The 20,852-nt window shown below is 46.4% G+C and overlaps 1 protein-coding gene across 3 annotated transcripts in view; it reads left to right on the forward strand.

Annotated features, from left to right (window-relative positions):
- Tnfrsf19 (TNF receptor superfamily member 19) overlaps positions 1-20,852 on the forward strand; it is an 87,473-nt gene that overhangs the window by 31,018 nt on the left and 35,603 nt on the right. For all 3 annotated transcript variants that reach the window (XM_041634246.1, XM_041634248.1, XM_041634245.1), the window contains exons 4-5: positions 9,284-9,462; positions 16,132-16,217. In XM_041634246.1, the coding sequence (XP_041490180.1) occupies positions 9,284-9,462; positions 16,132-16,217 (265 nt within the window). The remainder of the gene's footprint in view (positions 1-9,283; positions 9,463-16,131; positions 16,218-20,852) is intronic.

Consider the following 20,852-nt stretch of genomic DNA (forward strand, 5'->3'; position numbering starts at 1 on the left):
TCTTTTTTTCACCATAAAATGGGTAGGGAGAAAGTAGTATGTTTCAGGTAAATTAAAAAAAAAAAGTTGGGGCTCAGAAACCTAACCATGTTTCTCAAGGAAGCATTATTGTCCTTTCCCCCCTTTTTCAGTCCTGAAAATTGAGTCCAGGGTCGTGCACATGCTAGGCAAACTGTTTACAAGACAGAATCTCACTATACTGCCCAGGCTGGTCTGAGCTCACAGCCTTCCTGCCCCCAACATCCAAATATGCTATTAAACTTTAATCAGGAAAGTTGCTTTATTGTTTGTAGAAAATCCAAAATAATAACAGCAGCCATCGGTATAATTTGTTTAGTGGGTGCCCACTGTGATTGATTTCGCTTTTATATGTTTTCCCATTTATTCTTCAAAATAACCCCGTAGAGCAGAAATCACCCCCTCCCATCTCACTGAGGACAAGACTGAGGACCAGGGGTCCCAGGATAACTGGGCCAACAAGTGGCATAGTTGGCACACCAACCAGTCCATGTAGCTTTGGAGCCAATGTAGGAAAAAGCATCCTTCTTGCTTCTTATTTCAATGCTGGCTTGAGAAGAAAAGGGAAGCCCCGCTTCTTTGCAGTTCACACACACTCCTTCCTTTCCTTTCCTTTCCCCTCTTTCTGCCTCCCTCTCCCCCCTCCTCCCCTTTGTGTTGTGTTCTAACTTGTACACGGGTCTCTGACAGTCCTGGCTGCAAGGATCAAAGCCTGACTTTGAAATGCTCTGCTCTGGCTGGAGCCTTTGACGAGAAGCTTCTCAAGTGAACAATGTGGCACCCGCCCCCCGAGAGTCACGTGTGCAGTGCTTTGATCCCCAGAGACTGTGGGTGTGGGGAAGGCCCCTCTGTAGGCAGAGAAAGCCTTTACAAGCTCCTGGCTCTGAGCGGCCGAGGTGCTCAGCAAAAGCGGGAGTCTGTCCACGGCACAGCCACAAGCCCCACACAAAGCTCTGAGCCTGAACAATGGCCTCCTGCAAAGACCCCTCACAGTCCAAAGAAATTCCTTCTGAATGCCTATCTTTATGATTGTTCTGATTTCAAGGGGGACAGATGCCTTTGCGAGCACTGAACTATAAGTGGTAGAATTCTAAAAAATTCAAAACATCACAGATTACCACGACTGGCCAGGAGACAAGTCTCTGTTAACTTGAAAGAAATTCTAACTCGTAAATTCATTCTTTAGATCATGGGTGGGTTTTTTTTTTTTTTTTTGCATCGTTTTGTGCTGTCTATGTTTGTTTCAGGACATCATATAGGTGAAACATTGGAGATGAAGACAGTTGAGATCCTTAACCACTCCAAAAATGCAAATCAAAACTGCTTTGAGATTTCGTCTTACCCCGCTTAGAACGGGTAGATAAAAACAACAACAAAATAACAACAAATGCTGGATGTTGCTGGGTGTGGTGAAAGGGAGCACTTATTCACTGCTATTGGGTGTGCAAACTTGCACAACTATTATGGGAATCAGGGTAGAGGTTCCTCAAAACACTAGAAATAGAGCTAATACATGATCTAGCTACACTACACCCAGGCTTCATCCTACTGCAGAGACACTTGTTCATCCGTGTTTACTGCTGCTGTATTCATAGTAGAAATGGGAAACAGCCTAAATTTCTATCACCCGATAAATGGATAATGAAAATATGGTGCATTTATGCAATGAAATATCATTCAACTTTTAAGAAAAATAAAATCTGTAGGTTAACAGATGATGTGAGAAACAGTGATCCTGAGGGAGGTAACCCAGGTTCAGAAAGACAAACAACTCAGATTTTCTCTCCTGTACAGATGTTAGCTTTGAGTTTTCAGATATGTGAGCTTCATTTGGAATACCCAGAGAGGCTAGGAAACTTGAAGAAGACATGGACCTTTCAAGGAAGGAAAATGAAGTGTCATGATATAAAGGGGGAAATAGTGGATTATTGAGAGTATTAAATGGGGTGGGGCTGGGAGGGGAGGGTAGCGGAGGAAATGTGGGGAGGGAAAACTAATGTTAAAGGCCTTTTGAAAAAGTTGTAGAAACATTACTAAATAAGCTTGCTAAAATATATACATTATATACACATGCACATATATGAGTTTAAATGTCCCCATAACAGGAGGGACAACGGATAACCCTGTGTTAGAAAATAAAAATCCTAGTGCAAGGAGATTTGGAGTTGTAGGTCAGCTGGTTCCCACAGAACCCTAAACATCGCAGATCATGACTGTTGCTCACCCTCCAGAACTTGGCCATAAGGCCCTCTTTCTCAAGACAGCACTTACTGGAATCAAGAACATTTGCTACTGACTGGGAGGATTCAGCCCATTGGTCAGCTTTCATATTGCCAGGGTGCTAGGTATGATATCAGAGGAGAGGAGTAAGCATCTCAGCCTGTGAGCTACAACAGAGAAATGCCCACCATTGCAAGAGCGGCACGGAAGTTGTGGGAACAACCAAGCACTCTTTGATCGGATTTAAGGCCTATGCCGTGAGATAGAACAAATCCCTGGCACTGTTAGCAGGGCCGTGAACGTGAAGCTAGAGAAGTTACAGACCCCAGGGGAAAACCTACTGCTAGCATTCTGCTCAAAGGACATAGTATTAAGATAACTCCTAGTAACAATGCTCTGCCCACAAACCAGTGTGCGGCTGGGAACTCTCCTCAGATACGTTTCTTCATGCTGCAGATGGACGTTAACACAGAGACCCACACTGGTCAACATACAGAGAATAAGAGGTTGTGGAGGGCTCAGCCTTAAATGGGACATCTGTAACGTCCCCCTCCCCTCCCGGCTCAGGGGTCATCTTAGAAGAGGAGGCAGAGAAACGGTAAGAGCCAGGGGTGATGGATGACTCCAAGGGAACAGTGAGTTCAAAGGCAGCCTGGAGTGCCTAGCGAGATGCTTTCCGAAATAAAAAGTAACTATGGGGTTGGAGACGTAGCTCAGTGATGAGCATTTGCTCAGCTTAGAGAGGTCCTGGGTTCAGTCTCCAGCCCTGGGAAGAGAGAGGCCAATGGACTTTCTACCCTTCCACTCCCTAAGTATCTCGGAAGCGTATGCAGGATGTATACATTGGAGGGGTGTAGTGATTCACCCTATAATCCCTGTGGGAAGCTGAGGCAGGGGGCTGTCCGTTAGAAGCCAGTTTGCACTACAGAGTGAAGCTCTGCCTAAAAACACAGACAAAAATGCAGTTGAAAGAGGCATAGTAACTGAGAGGACACCAGGTTCTGGGAGGCGACGCTTATCGCAAAGGGGACGTGTTAATTGATGAAACCTGGGTTGATTTTGCCTGTCCTTTATGATTAGCTTCTAGCACAGGCCATCCATCCTTGGTGTTGGTTCAGGTTTAATTTTTTGGCCCAAAAGTGGTTTTATATAGAAATAAAGGCGACACTTTATAGACAAATGGAGGTTTTTCACAAGCTGGGCCCTGTATTACAGTATTCGGGGGTACAGATTAGAAGCTGAAGCCCTAAGAGATGTTACCTTATCCCTGCTGGGACATCCCACCTGCATCTGTGGTCTTCTCTAACATGCTCTGCAAAGGTGATCTTCTCAGTTCCTAAGTTGGTTCTGTGTTTAAAGTCACTAACACTGATGTCTTGTCTTCTCGGTGTGCCGTCTCTACCCTGTGATCATCTCAGTTCCTAAGTTGGCTCTATGTTTATAGTCGCTAACACTGATGTCCTGTGTTCTCCGTGTGCCGTCTTTACCCTGTGGTGTAGCTTTTAGCAAGGTGGCTTCTCTGCAGGTGACCTGTGGAGGCTGGAGTCTTAGCTCTCACACCAACTGGGTCACCCTGCCTAAGGTCAACACTTCTCTAAAGTGCCGTCCCCTCAGGCAATGTCATTAGGGCAGTGTTTCCCTCCGTGGGAGTGAGTGTGGCTTTAGACTTTATAAGACTCTCAGGGAGTAAGCACCCTGGAGTGCTAGGACTTTCCCCATCATAATTAAGAGTTTATTGGTTGTATTGAGATTCTGTGCAAAGACACTTCCATTTGGATACAGTCCTTAACAGATGTGCTGAAAATCTAAAAGCCCTGAATCAAGATTCTTTTTGTAACAGACACTCTAGTGATGCTCTGGCTTTAAAGTTAGAGGCAAGTTTTCCTTACGGGGTTAGTATGTTTCAGATAGTGACAGGCTGGTCACGCTCTGAGCCCACTAACTCCCGATTCTTCCCATATAAACCACATCCTCAGATTTTCACCCTTTCACAGCACATCAACAAAAATACCAGGGAAGCTGCACTTTGAGAACCAAGGATGTCACAGAGTGCACACGCGTATGTGGCCAGGCAATGGGTGCCCTTGGGAAGCAATTCTCCGGTGAAAACCAATGTGGCAAGTGGGCTGGTGATGCTCTCTGTGGGGCCACAGGTCTGCTTCTCTGCCATACTGACTGTGACAGCTATTCTTGGTTATCAGTTCGGCAACATCTGTACTTAACTAAAACCCCAGCAGCTGAGCACAGGATTTTTTTTTTTCCTTTATTAAATCATTTGAAGTGGGAAGCCCCACTTTTAATCCAGATCTTCTGAGGTGGGAGGATCCACTTCTAATCTGGGCCACAGCATCTGCTGGCAGCCTATATATAAAGGGCTTGGAAGAAGGAAGTTTTCACTCTCTGCCTGCTTGCTCTTGCTCTTGCTAGCAAGTCCATTCCTTCATTAGAGCCCACTTCTTTAGGATTCCACTGTATGCTGAAGACCAGCAGAGACATCCAGCTTCGTGGACTGAACAACTACTGGATTCTTGGATCTTCTCTTGGTAGATAGTCATTGTGGAACTAGTTGGATCACAGCCTGTAAGCTACTCTAGTAAATCACACACACACACACACACACACACACACACACACACACACACACTATAAGTTCTGTTCCTTTCGAGAACCGTGACTAATACAGATATTTTGGTACCAGAAGTAGTTCTAGAACAACAGAAATATACAGATGAATTTTTTAAATATCCGGAATAAGCTTTCCAATATGCCAACACCTACAGCTCCAGAAGCCTCTTCTATTAGCTCAGAGAGTGTTGAAAGCCCATGGTAGGAACTATTTTATAAACTTAAGGAGGCAACTATGTTGGATTGTCCTGATTCACTAATGGTGAGAGGCAATGGATTTGGTGAGCCCATATATAAAACTTTTAACAGTGTGTGGGAAAAATGGTGATGATCATTAGTTGCTCATAGTATTTCTGGATAAACTGGCAAAGGAAAAGAATGAAGTTGGTGACAAGATTAACCAGCTTCAAGCGTCTCAGAAGACAGTGAAGGACGACAGTGAACTCAGTGCTACAGCTGACCGTCTCCCAGATGTGCGGTCTCAGCCTAACGTGTGTTTAGACTGGAGGGGAATCTTCCCTCCGGCAGCCACAGAGCTCAAGCTGCAGAAAATCAAACCGGAGCCCTCATTATAGGGTTGGCTGAATTACAGTGAAAATGAGAATCTCAGCCTTGGAAGGTGTCAGCCGCTAGTCAGGGCATTAATTGGTAAAGAACAGGATGCTGTGATGTGGGGGGGAGATGAGTGGGAGGACCCCGCTGAGGCTCGGATTCCGGAGGGTTTATCTCACCTGAGGAAGTAGTCTCTTGCCCCTCAGCAGAAGATGTCCCCCACCCCCACCTGCGGAAATACTGCCTTTTCCACTTTTGACTGAGGAAATTATTGTCTGCTAAACCAATAAAATTCAAGGGCCTTCTACTTCAGTGAAATTCTTAGGAGTACAGTGGTGTGGGGCATACAGAGATATTCCTTCTAAGGTCAAGGATAAGTTATTGCGTCTGGTTCTGCCCATGACCAAGAAAGAAGAGCAACATTTAGTGGGCTTGTTTGGGTTGGGAGATAGCACAGTCTCCACTTAGGTGTTTTACTCCTATTATACCCCATATATCATATGACACAGCCCATATACCAAGCGACACAGAAAGCTGCTGGCTTTGTGTGGGGCCTGGGACAGGAGAAGGCTGTTCAGCAGGTGCTGTGCAGGCTGCTCTACCACTTGGACCATATGATCCAACAGACTTGATGGTCAGTGGCAGATAGGGATGCTGTTTGGGGCCTTTGGCAGACCCCTATAGGTGATTCACAGAAGAGACCTTTGGGCTTTTGGAATAAGGCTCTGCCATCATCTGCAGACAACTAGTCTCTATTTACGAGACAGCCCTTGGCCTGCTATTGGGCATTAGTTAAAACATTTTGACAATGGGCCACCAAATTAGCGTGCAACCTGACTCACTGAGCCAACAAGTAGCACATGCAACACAATCCGTCATCAAATGGAAGTGGTACATGTGTGGTCAGGCCTGAGAGGTCTCAAAGGTTACACAAAGTTGCCTGAATGCCAGTGGTTTCTAGTCTCAGTATAATGCTGTCTACCCCCCAGAATGCCCCTGTATCTTCATAGGGTTTGCTCTATGATTGGTTGACTGAGGAAGAGAGGACTGGGGCACAGTCTGCTGACGGTTCTGCGTGGTATGCAGGCACCGTCCAGAAGTGAACAGCTGCAGCATTACAATCTCTCTCTGGGAAACCCTGAAAGACACTGCCGAAGAGAAACCTTCACAGTGGTCAGGACTTCGGGCAGTACTCATGGTCATACAGTTTTTTTGGAAGAAAAAATGGCCAGGAGTGTGATTGTTCACTTATTAACAAGCCAAAGCCAATGGATTGACTTGGAGAAAAACATGATTGGAAAATTGGCGAGAAAGACATCTGGGGAAGAATTATGTGGATAGATCTCTCCAATTGGGCAAAGGGTGTGAAGACACTTATGTCCCATGTAGATGCTCATCAAAAGGTGACTTCAGCAGAGGAGGAGTTTAGTAATCAAATAGATAAGGTGACCTTTCTGTGGACAGTCAGCCTCTTTCATCCATTCCTGTCCATTGCCCAATGGGCCCATGAACAAAGTAGCCATGGTGGCAGAGTTGGGGATTAGGCATGGGCTTAATAACATGGACGTCCACTCACCAAAGCTGACCTGGCTATAGCTGCTGCTGAGTTCCAGATCTACCAACAGCAGAGACCAACACAACCCCAGATATGGCACCATTCCCCAGGGTGGCAGCAGCCTAGAGGGCTGGGGCAGTGTCCTCCAGAAGGTGGTATATGCTTTGGATCAGTGTCTAATATATGGTATGGTTTCTTCCATAGCTAGGGTCCATGGTTTCAAGAATGAATCTAGAAGATGAAAAGGGAATAGTTCCACTCACTATCACCCCAGAAACCCACTAGGAAATTTTTTTTCTTCCTATTCCCACAACCTTAAGTTCTGTTGGCCTAGAAGTTTGGGTTCCAGAGTAGGGAACCCTTCCACCAGTAGACACAACAAATGTTCCATTGAACTTAAAGCTCAGACTCCCCCTGGCCACTTTGGGCTTCTGGTGCCCTTAAACCAACAGGCTAAGAAAGAAATAACAGTGTTAAAAGGAGTGGTTGATCTAGATTACCAAGGGCAAATCAGATTGCTTCTCTACAATAGAGATAAGAAAGATTATGTCTGGAGTGTGGGAGATCCTTCAGGGATCCAGGTAGAATGACGAAGAGTATGGATCCTTCAGGAATGAAGGTGGGTCACTCCCCCAGGAAAAGAACCAAGATTTGTTGAGGTACATGCTGATGGTGGAGGAAATGCAGAATGGATAATAGAGAAAAGTAGTTATAAATACCAGCCGAGGCCACGTGACCAATTTGCAGAATTAATGATTATGGTTGCCATGAATGTTTCTGTCATATTTTGCTAGGAATGTGTTTATACAGATATTTGTGTTCTTCCCTCAATTTCTTTATCATGCATTGTAACGTCAGTTAAGAAAATATCAGTGGTTATCATATTTAAGTTTTGAGATGCCAAAAGAATGACCCTCAAGGGACATTGCCACCTATTCTAAAGTTTATTATGTGTTTGTGGTTTATGAGGAACAGTTACATCATATTAGGTGTAATTACGACCTGATGACATATATAATGCATTTGCGATTGTACATGGCATAGTTATATCATGATAGGTGTAATTATGACCTGGTTATTGTCTTCATTTGGAAATTATGCAGGCCATAAGGAGATAAGGCTGTGTGTCAAGTTCACAGGGGGTGGACTTGTGATGGCTATTCTGGGTTGTCAGCTTGACTGCATCTGGAATTAACAAAAAAACCAAGAGGCTTGGTACAACTGTGAAGGATTTTTTTCTTATTAGATCTTTTTAAGCGGGAAGACCCGCTTTTAATCCAGATCTTTTGAGATGGGTGCACCTACCTTTAATCTGGGCCACACCTTCTGCTGGCGGCCTCCGTAAGGGCATGGAGAAAAGAAGCTTTTGCTCTTTGCTTGCTTTCTGTCACTTGCACTGGCAAGTCTGTCCCTTCGTTGGCATCAGAGCCTTCTTCAGGATTCTCAGGACTACTGAAGACCAGGCGCGACATCAGCCTCGTGTATGAGTGAACAGCTAGTCTTGAATACACAGCTGCAGCCTGGGGTTTATGCTGCATGACAATCATATTATGTGATTGCCATAACTTAGGTAGCTCTTGAACTTGTGGAAGTAATCATCAGAGCGCCGAAGAACCGTTTATTTCGTTCATCCCGGAGACGAGCCAACAATCAGTGCAGTGCACCTGACGCTGGAGGCCGTTAGGTGTTTGGTGTCCTTTGCAGGACTAGGGCTTGAACAGGGCATCCTGACGCTAGGCAGGCTCTCTGCCTCTGAGCCGCAGTCCGGGCTCTGGCTGGTAACCCCTTAGGACCACTTCAGCTCTCTTTGAACAGATAGATAACAGGCCTTCTGGTGACAGAAAGTGTTCAGCCAGTCAGCGTTTTAAGGCTTAGGAAACCTCTCACACAGCGGCCTTTATCTTCTGAAGCTGCACCGCGGATAGGGGCACACTTATTTTCCGCCTTGGTCAGTGAACAAGTGTCTGAGTGGCCCACTGGCTTCGGCTTCTGAGCAGTCACGTGGCTGGCTTAATTAGGGGAGAAGAAAGGGCCACGATTCTGCCCTAATGCCCCAGTGGGAATCCGTGGGAATCGGGAGACTGTTTCTTATACACATGTTCACCGCCTCTGGCAAAAAGTGGATGGCTAAGGACACTCAGGCAGGCCGCAAGAGAGATTATCAGCCAGGGAAGACACATTTGAACTTGCTGAAAAGGGCTGCCTTTGTGCCGGGGAAGGCGGGCCTCCGTGGGTCTTCTCTAGCCCAGCAGCCTTTTCTTTTTCAAGCCTGCGAAGTATGAATAGCTGTCTTTTCCCCACTAATGCCCGCAGGAATGTGGCTTCGGCTACGGAGAGGATGCACAGTGTGTGCCCTGCAGGCCGCACAGGTTCAAGGAGGACTGGGGCTTCCAGAAGTGCAAGCCATGCGTGGACTGTGCGCTAGTGAATCGCTTTCAGAGGGCCAACTGCACACACACGAGCGACGCTGTCTGCGGGGACTGCTTGCCCGGGTGAGTTGGGCCATTTCTTTGTTATTTAATGTGATGTTTCCCAAGGTATTTCTCTGTTCCCTCCAAACTTGAAAACACAGGGATAAGAACATGAAGATGTTCGGGCAACATTTGGAACTTCTGTTCCATTCCATCTGTGGCCTCTGAGCTTACTCCATTCCCGGCACTTGTGACAAGGCAGAAGAGCAGTCACACCTTCAAAGGTGTGTGCCCTGAAAACCTAGGGTTTCTGCAAACTAGTGAACAGGGGCACTTAGACAAGTGGATGAAGAGATTGCCCGGCAGCTCACAGAAGAGGAGCCCTGTGAGCTGCAGCAGTGGGCATCCCCTCAGTCCCTGGAATAGTTCAGAGGAGAAGGTGGCGGAGATTCCTGACCATGAGGAGCTTGCATCATGCTGGCTTTTTCTTTAAGGTTTAATCCGGGTCAGCAGAATCTTTGAACAGGTAAGAATGCTTGCCTCCAAGCCTGCTGACCTGTGTTCGAACCCCAGGTCACTCCTAGTGGAAGGGGAAATCTCACTCCAAGTGAGATGGCCTCCGGCATACATGCCATGCCACACCTCCACCGCCCCAAATAAACACTTGAGATAAATGTCTGGAAAATGCCATCTCCCCGTGTTTTTAAAGAGACAGGGCTAAGGATGGAGCTCAGTGATTGCGTACTTGCTCTCCCTGCCTCTGCAGAGAGGCCCAGGGAGTCCCAGGAGGAGAAAAGAGTAAGATAGGAGAAAAGTAGAAGAGACAGAGGTGGGAATGGCGAGACTCTTCTGTGGACTGTTTGACATGCATCCCGGTGGTCCACATGGGTCTAGGTAAACGCACCTCTTGTCACACGTGGGACTTACCAACATTTCAGCCTGCTCTGTGACTGACTTTTCGCTCTCAAGATGGTGTCTTTGGGGCACGAAAGTTTTTTATTTTTGAAGAAATATGGCATACCTTTTTGGTTTTCATGTGTGTTTGGTTTTAGACTGCTACTTTCACAGCTCCTTGGGTTCTGGGTCTCTGCCGGGGGGAGTCACCTGACTCACCATAGTCTCCCATATTCTTTAGACATGAAGAATTCCTGCAACTCAATAATCCAAAAAGACAATTTGAAATAAGAATAAAGACTTTGAGTAGATGCTCTCCAATAATAAAAGCCAATGGGGAATATGTAGAAAAGCTACTTGCCCAAAGGGCGCCACAGATCTTCGGATCCACACCCATGCACGCCCAGTAGAGTAGCCATAGATGAAAAGACAGGCAGTCTTAGTTTAAAGATACATCCTTTCTTAGGCAGCATTCATAGATGAGCAGATGGTACTTCTACACTGTTTTTAAAGTACTCCTATGGATTGCCTAGCTTTCCATGGAGAAGGCAAATAGCTGAAATATATTTTTGCAGACAGTAAACTAAGGAAAAATCCAAGTATTTCTTGCTTCGAAGCCAGTGCTGTCAAGGTCATGTTGAGGTGGTCTTTATCATTCTCCCCCTCTGCCTCCTCAACCTCACTGCTTCAGTGAGGGTGACTAGTGTCGTGATTCCGAGGTCACACTCACAGGAGCCATCTGACCCCTTCGTACCGTGGGTCTGTGTGTGTGTGTGTGTGTGTAGCTGGCTTCAGTGCCCACAGGCTAAATAATGACAAAGACCCAGTTCCTTGGCTTCGACATATGTTCGTTATCTTTCTGCCAGTCACTCACAAGCTAAGACCCTTTCTACCCTGCAGTGTTCTTGGAGGGCTAGGAAGGTAAAGCATAAAGCTCCTAGGGGATTGTCCAGTCCAGCATGAACACAGTAGACACTAGACAGGGTTGCCCATTAGGGGCCTTGCAACCAGGAACACTTTGCATGGCTGTATCCTGCTTAGGTTTTTTGTGTTTTGTTTTTATGTTTTAGGTTTTTTTGTTTTGTTTTGTTTTGTTTTTTCACAATTGGATATAAGCTAGAATGTTATCTGGGAAGAGAAACCTTAACTGAGATGATGCTTCCATCAGATTGGCCTGTAGGCAGGTCTGTGGGGCATTTTATTCATTAAATGATTGATATGGGAGCCCATCCCACAATGGGTACCACCCTTAGGCAGATGGTTGGGGTGTATAAAGGCCAAGCTGTGCACATCACAAAAAGAGAACCAATAAGCAACACCCCTCTGTGGCTTCTGCATCAGCTGCTGCCTGCAGGCTCCTGCCTTGGTTTCCCTCAGTGGTAGACTGTAGCTATAAGCTGAAATAAACTCTTTCCTCCCCAAGAGGCTTTTACTCATGGTATTTATTGTAGCAGTAGAATGCAAACTAGAAAAGGTTGTTTACATCAGAGTGACAGCAGGCCTCTCGTGACCTGTCCTTTCTCTTCAGTGGGGAACTAGAACCCAGGTCTGAAGGCATAACCTGCCCTCTCTAGCTCTTCGATGCTTCTGCTGGCCATACCATTTAATGAGCTCTTACTACTAGCTGAACACTTCCCATGCTGCAAACTCAGAAGGAGCATTGTCCACTCCTTACAAAGAAGGAAACTGGTCCTGAGAGAGATGGCTGATTTCTGGAGTCTCCTAGCTGGTGAGTAGAGGGGCAGGGCTGTTCCCCCAGCGCTGCTCCTCCTGTTTAGGTAGGTGCCCGTTGAATGAGGAAGTCTTGCAGGAAAGGGTTCTGTTCATCTGTCCATTCTTTGTCCCATGCCCCTTCTATGCTCAAGTTTTCTATCAGCTCCTAGCTCTTGAGAGCTTCCCAGACTGGCTTGCACATTTCCTGTCCTCCTCTCCTATTGCTCAGATCCTGTCTGTAGGCGACTGTGACATTGCTGATGAGGTCTGGGCTCGGAGGCTAACACTTCACCCTATCACTGACATTTGTGCAGTTTCAAAAATGGGGTCACTGTGGACTGCTGACAAGGTACACTGTGACTTGGCCAGTCAGCCTGAATCTGGAGTGCCAGTCTGAACAAAGCTGTCTCTGAGGCATCCTGCATCCATCATCCATCCTGTGTGCGGCAGTGTTGAACCTTGGCTGGACGGTGGCTCAGAGGTCTCAAGTCAGGGCGCTGTAAAACCAGAGCCAACTGCGCCATAGCTCTGCTTGGTGGCAGAGCTCTTGCTGGTGGGAAAGTGCCGGTCCACCACAGGGTTTCTTAGGATGACGTTTTCAAACGTGTCCACTAGGCTAGCCAGTCTAGCTTGGAGTGAGTTCAGTTAGAACTGTCTCCTCACAACGCCGTCAGTGAGTTTCACATCCGTACGATGTGTTTACATGACGCTCTTCATCCCACAGCGAGTAAGCGAAGGTCAGTATGGGTTTCTTTTGTCTTTTCATATTGTCTGTCCGAAAGCCAGGAACAGATTTATCGTTCGAGCTTCCGAAGCCAGTTTAGCCAAACCTTTTATATAATGGATGTCTGTGTTCCCTTTCATTTGCTTCATTAAGAAAAAAAATGTATTTCCTACCTCACTTGGACAGGAAATGCAGTTTCAAATGTTTCTGTGTCCCAGACTGTGGTGCAAACTAAGAGATGGCAAGGTGGCTCAGTGATGAAACATGTACCTAATTAGCAAGGGGTGTTGGCCATGGAGACTCGGAGACCAGAGTTCCATCTACAGAACCCACAGTCAAAAAGCCAACCCTAGTGTGTGTGTGTAATCCTAGCTCGATGAAACCTGTGTGATGAATTCCAGGCTAGTGCGAGAAACTGTCTCAAAAAACCCAGAGTGGAAGGAACAACGCTGGAGGTTGACCTTTGACCTCAACAGGACCATGGATGACGCAATAGGAAACTGTGCCACTTGTAATGCGAACAAATCTAAAACTGGATGAACTGGATCAAATCCCGGCTGCATTCAGCGATTGGTCAAACTTCTACTCTGATTTGACTATGAAAATATGTTCAATTAATATCTGATATAGCGCTTTCCTACCAGATTCTCATGAAGTTACTCACTTACGTGCATATAAAATTTACAAAGAGGAGATTGGAGAACTCATATTCCCTCTTTTTGAAGCACAGCACTAAGCTACAATAGCCAAAAGTATGTATTGGCACAAAGAGCGATAAACAGGCCAAAGGAACCCAAGGGGAGCCTAGAAGTCAGCCCTTGCTTGGCCTTGTGAAAAACATTAGTCTCATCTCTTGCTCCAGTATGGATAACATGCTATGGAATAGGCCAGTCACAAGCTGGCGATGCTGTGGTTGCCATTCAGATGAGGTGTGTGGAGTTGTCACCTTCACAGAAACAGAAGGAAGAGCAATCGGGGAGCTACTGAGCCTGAAGTAGGGGCCGACAGGACCAGAGCCTTAGCTGGGGAAGCTGAGGGAGCCTGGCGCTCGGTTTCACAAGTGCCTGCAGGCAGCACGGTTCAAGTGCACACCTGAAGCTGCTTATGATGGGAAACCTGCTGCTGTGTGGTTTTTGCCACAGCAGAAGGATGCATATAAAGGTTTTTAAATAAAGGCAACAGATGCCAAATGTGGTGGCCCACGTCTTTTTTTTCAGCACTCAGGAGGCAGAGCCAAGAGGATCGTGAGTTTGAGGCCAGTCTGGTCTACCTAGTGGAACCCTGTCTCAGAACAAAACCACCAAGGGTGAAGAGAGATTTCTTATTTAAGCGTGTCTTGTTAGAGACTGGAACATATATCCGGGGTGGTGGAGCATGCCTTTAATCCCACCACTTGGAAAGTAGAGGCAGGTGGATCTCTGAGTTCCAGGACAGCCTGGGCTATACAGAGAAACCATGTCTCAAAAACCAAAATTAAATAAATAAATAAATAAATATTGTGATTTTTTTATACCTCCATCAAGGAAATTACCAAATATAATTTCATTTATTATTGGCAAAATCTATAATAGTTTTTTAGTACAGAAAAAAAATTGTGTAAAAAAATGAAAAAGTAATACTCAACACTCTCAACAGCAGACACTAAAGGTACAAAAATACCTTTTCTAAAGCCACTTAAAAATAGAGATAGATCAAGTATTGGAATTGAATGTAGACATTATTTAACATTTAAAAAATAAGAATTCCCCTCGCTGTATGACTGTTTTGATGTCTGTTTTCCTTAATAAGCAAATAAATAGATAAATTTAAAAAAACCCAGTTACCAAAATAATTTATTCAAATAGATTATGTATTTGAAAACCATGCTTGTGAGGCTGGAGGTGGAGAAGTCCCGCCATGTTTGAATGACCTGTAATACTGAGTAGAAGACTAGCCAGGAAGGGGTAGCATGGGCACAGTTCACAGGCAGGGCCAGAGGAGGCACCAGCGCTGTTAGACAGGCAGAAACGTCCAGAGCTCGGTCAGCTGCTATTCTACTCAGTGGCTTACCAAAGAATCCAGGAATTCTGGGTGCTGTTTTGTTTTGAGGGGTCTCCCTGCATAGCTCTGGCTGGCCTCAGTCCTCCTGGGTTTTCAGACATGCCACCACATGGCAAGCTCAGCTGAGACCTTTTTCAACTGTTACCACGTTTCCGGGATTACCAACCTGCTCACAGTGCACAGTAAACTCAAGGTCAGACGCCAACACACAGGATAATCACTAAATTGCCAGTCAAGTTATTGGTTGTAACTTTAAAAAAGCCGGGACTCAGAAACTAGTGGTTTAAAGACAGGACGTGAATACATGAATACAGTTTGGGAGACCTTAAAACTTGTTTTCTTTTCTCTCTTGAGTGTTTTCACTTTTATTTATTTCTAGGGGTAGTACAGGGCCTCTTTTTTATCTGTCAGTGTCGACCCCTACAACCCTCACCCTGTGTGCATTTGTGTGTATGCACTAAGCTTTCCCCTACTTTCCAAACAAGAATGATTTCCACAGCAATTAGCATTCATTTGATTATTTAAGAGTTTAAGCATTTAAAACCAGTTTTAGCCAGGCATGGTGGTGCACACCTTTAATCCCTGTACTCGGGAGGCAGAGGCAGGCGGATCTCTGTGAGTTCGAGGCCAGCCTGGTCTACAGAGTGAGTTCCAGGACAGCCGCTGGGTCTACACATAGAAACCCTGTCTCAAAAAGCAAAATAAACAAACAAACAAATTATCACATGAAGACTTTGGTTTAATTATGGATAATGCTCCTTTGCTGTTTGTCTAGTTGTAGCATCACCTTCACAGCGGTGGTTGTAAGTTCGTCCTTGTAGTTTCATTTCCGTAATCATAATTGTAATGGTCTGCTCTGTCCCTTTAAGAGACGAGCCACGCCCGCTAATTTTTAATTTGATGCTGCTCATTAGCTATATTGTTGATGCTTTATGTTTCCTTTTAAATAAATTTAATTTATTAATTTATTGATAGAGTTTCGAATGACCTGAATTCCTACCATCTAGAAGCAACCACAATTAATATTTAGTTTGTAACACCCTCCCACAAACATGTCTAATGAAAATATATGTGCTGGGTTTGGGCTCCTAAGTTTCAAATGCTAAATCTAGTACTTTATTTAAAAGGCGTTTGTGGTTTAGGTTACAACAGAATTGCCAGAGCCCACTGGCTTCACACCCCCTCTCCATCCCACCCTAGTGGGGATGTTCTGTGTAGGGAACCAGTCTGTGCAGTGTCCACCACCTGCCCAGCCTTTGGGTGCCTCACTTCACCAAGTGCCGGTTCTAGAGGCTGCTGGTGACCGATGACGTGAAACTCCGCTTCAACAGCGAGCTTAGATGACAGCACTAACCAGGACTCTCTCCTTCCTCTTCTAGATTTTACCGGAAGACCAAACTTGTTGGGTTTCAAGACATGGAGTGTGTGCCCTGCGGAGACCCGCCTCCTCCCTACGAACCGCACTGTGAGTGAGATGCCAAGTGGCAGCAGGCCTTTCAGAGAACCCGTCTCTACCACGGGACTCCTAGTGTGTGCTCGCGTCCAGACCCTAAGAGACCTCTGCTTTGCATCCCCCAGGAGACAGACACTTTGCATTGCCACACCCTGCTCCTTTGCATCCTGCCTCTCAGATGCTCAGTGCAGGAGACCTGGCTTCACTGGGCTGTCCAGGTGCTAATCCGCAGCTACGCTACTCTGGCCCTGATAGGATCACACAGGGCTGTCTGCTTTTCACAAGTTCCTCCTAGAATACCCTTGCCCTCCATAACATATTCCCTGCACTTCCGGCCCATTCCTGCTTTTGTTTCTCTCACCTATCAAGTCAGTGAGGAGAGAGGACTCATTGTACTTGTCCTCAGTCAGGGCACCAATACAGGAGACACTTAGGTCTTTGTGTTAACGTTAGTCCTTTTGACCATTAGCTTTGTGTGTTTCTCCCCCTGGAAACAAGAGCATTTATTGTGTTCCCAGCCTGCCTGGTGGCTGCTCACTGTCTTAATGCTAAGCAAAGTGGATGAACAAACACCACAGGCAAGGGATGGGGTCAGCCAGCCAGGGGTGAGGTATGATCTGCTATCCCAGCACGGCTTGCAGCCGGGCTTCACTGCACAGGAAAAGCAATGGGCCAGGCAGGGGGGTGGAGGTGCATGTCCCCCCTGGCATCTATTGGCACAGCCTTGCTGGAATCCTTGTTAAAGTTTCCAATCCATGGTATGTGCCCTCTTGCTTCTTTCTGTAGCTAAACTTCCTTCCAAACAAATTGCAAGTGTCTGCATCCTTTGATAAGATCCCGCCAGGAGGGTTCTGGAACTTTTGCACTCCACCTTCTTATTTCCTTTACGAAAATACAATTACTTCGTATTCTTCATTTGAAGGGACAGAACTTCTAAGCAAACAAACAACAGCAAAACAGACCGTAGACTCTAAGACTCTGCCATACGGGAGCTACCAGTGGCCCCTCCTTAGGCATCTGCACGTGACACGTCCTGTTGCCAATTAAAACCCAAGGACCTGGTCGTGCTCAACCATTTGTTTTAGCAAGCAAGCTCATCTGTCACAGTTATTAAACAAATAGCATCAGCAGAACCCAGGTTAGAGCTGGAAAGTGCTAAGGTCCTTCCCTCCCCCGCATACTTAATGTGGTGGGTTTGATGTCAATGTAATCCCTAGGCTTTGGGATGTTTTGCCTTTAGGGTTCTAGCTAAACTTAGGTAGCGTGAAAGGGCCTTTGAACGCAGAATTCACGTGCAAGCCTCATGTCTCATGAAGCCTTTGGTCATACAAGTTGGAAAAGACGATTAATTAGTTTAACATATAGAGATACATATTTCTCCATGTGTCAAACTTTCTAGAAAGTAAAGACAAATATTTGTGAAGTTGGAAGCGCAGCAGGCCCGGTTGAGGACTTTGACATCTCAGATGGAGAGAGCCTGGGGTCTTGGTGAGCTTCATCTCTGTCAGAGTTTGCTGTCTTTGGCACCCTCCTTGGGAACCGGTCCAGAGTTGGACTAATCTCCTCAAAGGAGATCTAGAAGTCTTTGGGGGAAATTATCCATGGCGCCTTGTGTTTTTACTTCTCCTCCAGGCTTTTCAGTTTATCCACAAAGAGCTTCTTCTTCAGTCCCCCTGAGGGGTTCCTGTGCCCTTGAACATCCTGGCTGTGGGAAGTAGGCGTCCTTCAGGCTGCCTCAAGCGGTGGGGTTTGTTTGACCGGTGATGTGTGGTGCAGTGCGGTGCGTGTGGAAACAGGCTCAGCTGGGGCTTACAGGCTCAGATAGAGTTGTAGTCCCAGGGACCCCCGGTACTAGATTGGAGCAGGGTCCCAGGACCTTCCTTTCTCTTTTTCAAAACAAAACAAAACCTGGCCTCACACTGCTATTGGTTTCCAGAGACTGTCAGTTCATTTCCTTTTAAACTTGGTTTTGTTTTCTTTAAAAAAAAATGTTCCCCGGGCACTTGACTCTCGGATCACTGAGCACTTCATGTAGAGGGATGAAAGTCGTAGTACCAACTCGGGCATGGTGACTCACCTGCAGCCTCAGCATCAGGAGACAGAGGCAGGAGGATGGCCTTGAGTTTGAGGCAAGCCTAGAGTAATACCTTGTCTAAATGAACCAACAAAAAGCAAAAACAAAGCAAGTCTTATTATCTTTGGACACACAGGCACTCAGAAGGGGCTGGGTGTGTCAATCTCTCCATAATGGCCAGCCTGCGGCTCCCCTATGCAGGGTAAGAGCAACATGGCTAGCAGAGACAGACTCGGCCCAAGTATTTCTGCGACACGCTGCTCAAGAGGCTAATGACTAATACGTTGGAAAAGCCATACCTGAAGTGGGGAGTGGTACATGCAGTGTGCACAGTGCATTGCTTACCCTACGGGGAACCAGAACCTAAGGCTTCACATGTACCCGCTCTCCCACCAGGCTCCGTCTCCAGCCCCTACCTCTATCTTTTGGAAACCCATATAGGTAGAAAACAGACTAGAAAGAACTTCAAAATACTGTGTTTGGCTTACTGAATTTCAGAAAGCTCTGAGGCTAGAAATGTGTTGTTTGGGGGACAATTGATGTTTCCCTTTATTTCTTTCCCCTCAAGCAAACAAAAGTGTTCAATAAGTTCAATTTTCTTTTTGAAGTTAATTTTTGAAATGCCTTTGGTTTGTTATATAAGAAGGCCTTTTAAGTTCCCATTAGAAAACCATCAGTGTTTAGCAATGCGGCTTATTACACATCAATACGAGGAGCTGGAACCTTTGCTGAGTGCTGAGCCACGCACAGCCGCCAAGCCTGCAGGTCACCGGCTCCTGCTCTGCTCTCTCCCACACGCAGGGATTTATCTGATGGCTGTGACTTTAGATTCACGTGGCTCGTTACACAAAGCGCTCAAGAACAAAGCAAACATCAAGTGTAAACACACTTTAAACACAGTTGTACTCTGGTGGAAGCCGCTTTGAATCATTCCTAAACCACTCACTTCAGCCCCAGCAGCCTTCCCAATCGAATAAACATTACTCAAAAAAAAAAAAAAAGCCACAGATGCTTTACTTCTCATCAGACCCATGGCAGGATTTAGCTCTAAAATGTCTTGGGTGTTTTCTTCTCGCACCTTACTGTCCCAAGCGGGTGCACATTTGATATAGTCAGGACAAAGCGTGAGTTGGAAATTTAACAGAAGTGCCTTTGTCAACATCGCCGCTGTCAGCCCCATATGTCAAAGTCACCCAAGCACTGCTACCAACTCATGCTGTTAACGACCTGGCCGAGGGGCTGTGGGTGGATGGAAGCAGCTCTTTCACGGACTACATTGTTATGGGGGTTCCCAGCATGCATCTGGTGGGGGACTGGGAATGGGAAAGGAGGAAACCAAGCTGAAGTCAGGGTTCTTCAGCTATCAGCATATCAAAGAGCAGGCTGCCCCTTTGTGCTGTCCTTTGCTGGTTACCTATGTCAGAGAGAGATGTATCCCGACACTGTCCTAGGAGGAGCCAACTCCTGGACTATCATATTCCCTAAGCACACACTCAGGGCAGGGGAGCTAAAGGCAGCAGGCAGGTGAAATTATAACCTGGACAAGGCAGACGGGCACAGAGATGGAGGTCCTGAGTTACATCTGGGGGTTGTGGCACCATACTGGACACGAGTTCTCTTAAGTTATATCCCAAACCTACTTCCTGGGTGTAATTATTTCTATCATCCAGGGAGTAAACATAGAGTCCAAATGGAGCCCCAGCTATAGGCCGCTCAAAGCTGGGGTCTACTCTGCACTCGCCATCACTGCTTCCAAATTTCACACAGGAAACAATGTCAGGGTGTGATGTCAGCATCATAGGTCAACCGTCAGGCTCAGGGATCACCTCGGCCGTAAGCCTGTAGGCACACTTGGGAGGGGTTGCTTAGTTAGGTTAGCGGCTAGCCATGCCTGTGAAGGACTATCTTGATTCAGTTAACTGAGGTGAGGAGCTAAACAGCAGCCTTCACCTGCCTACCTGTGAAGTGTGACCAGCTGCCTCTGGCTCCCGCCACATTGTCTCTCCCACCATCAAGGACTGTACCCTCAAACTGTGGAGCGACATAAACCCTTCCTTAAGTTGCTTTTATCAGGGTGTTTCGTCATACCCAGAGAAAAGTAACTATGGCAATAGGGGACAGTCACTTCTTTCTTGTGTTTAAATCACCTTGGGGCGGGGCACAGGCTTACCCTGTAGAGAAGGAAATGCCTGTGTAGGCAATACCTATTATTAATTGATTTCGCCATGCTGACACTGAGCCCTGTGATGTTGGGCAGTGCTCTGGCACGCCACTTCTTTTGGCTGCAGTCTTGAACTTGCCCAGGTTAGTCTTGAACTCATTTCAAGCAATTCTCTTGCCTCAACCTGCTGAGTAGCTGGGCATATAGGCCTGTGCTACCAAGCCCCATTTTAGACCTTCTTCATTATACAAGTGGGCTGTGGAGAGACTGGTTCTCTAATGACCAAAATCTCCCCCCTCTCCTATCAGGTCTTGCCTTGTGCCCAGAGCTGTTCACGGGCCACTCTGATTTTATTGGCGTTCTTAGACCACTGCCTGTACTGAACACCACACTCTTGGGGTAGTCCCTGTTT

This window comes from Microtus oregoni, unplaced genomic scaffold (genome assembly GCF_018167655.1).
Source record: "Microtus oregoni isolate MIOR12 unplaced genomic scaffold, Mior012 000045F_ref0000178, whole genome shotgun sequence".
Lineage (NCBI taxonomy): Eukaryota > Metazoa > Chordata > Mammalia > Rodentia > Cricetidae > Microtus > Microtus oregoni.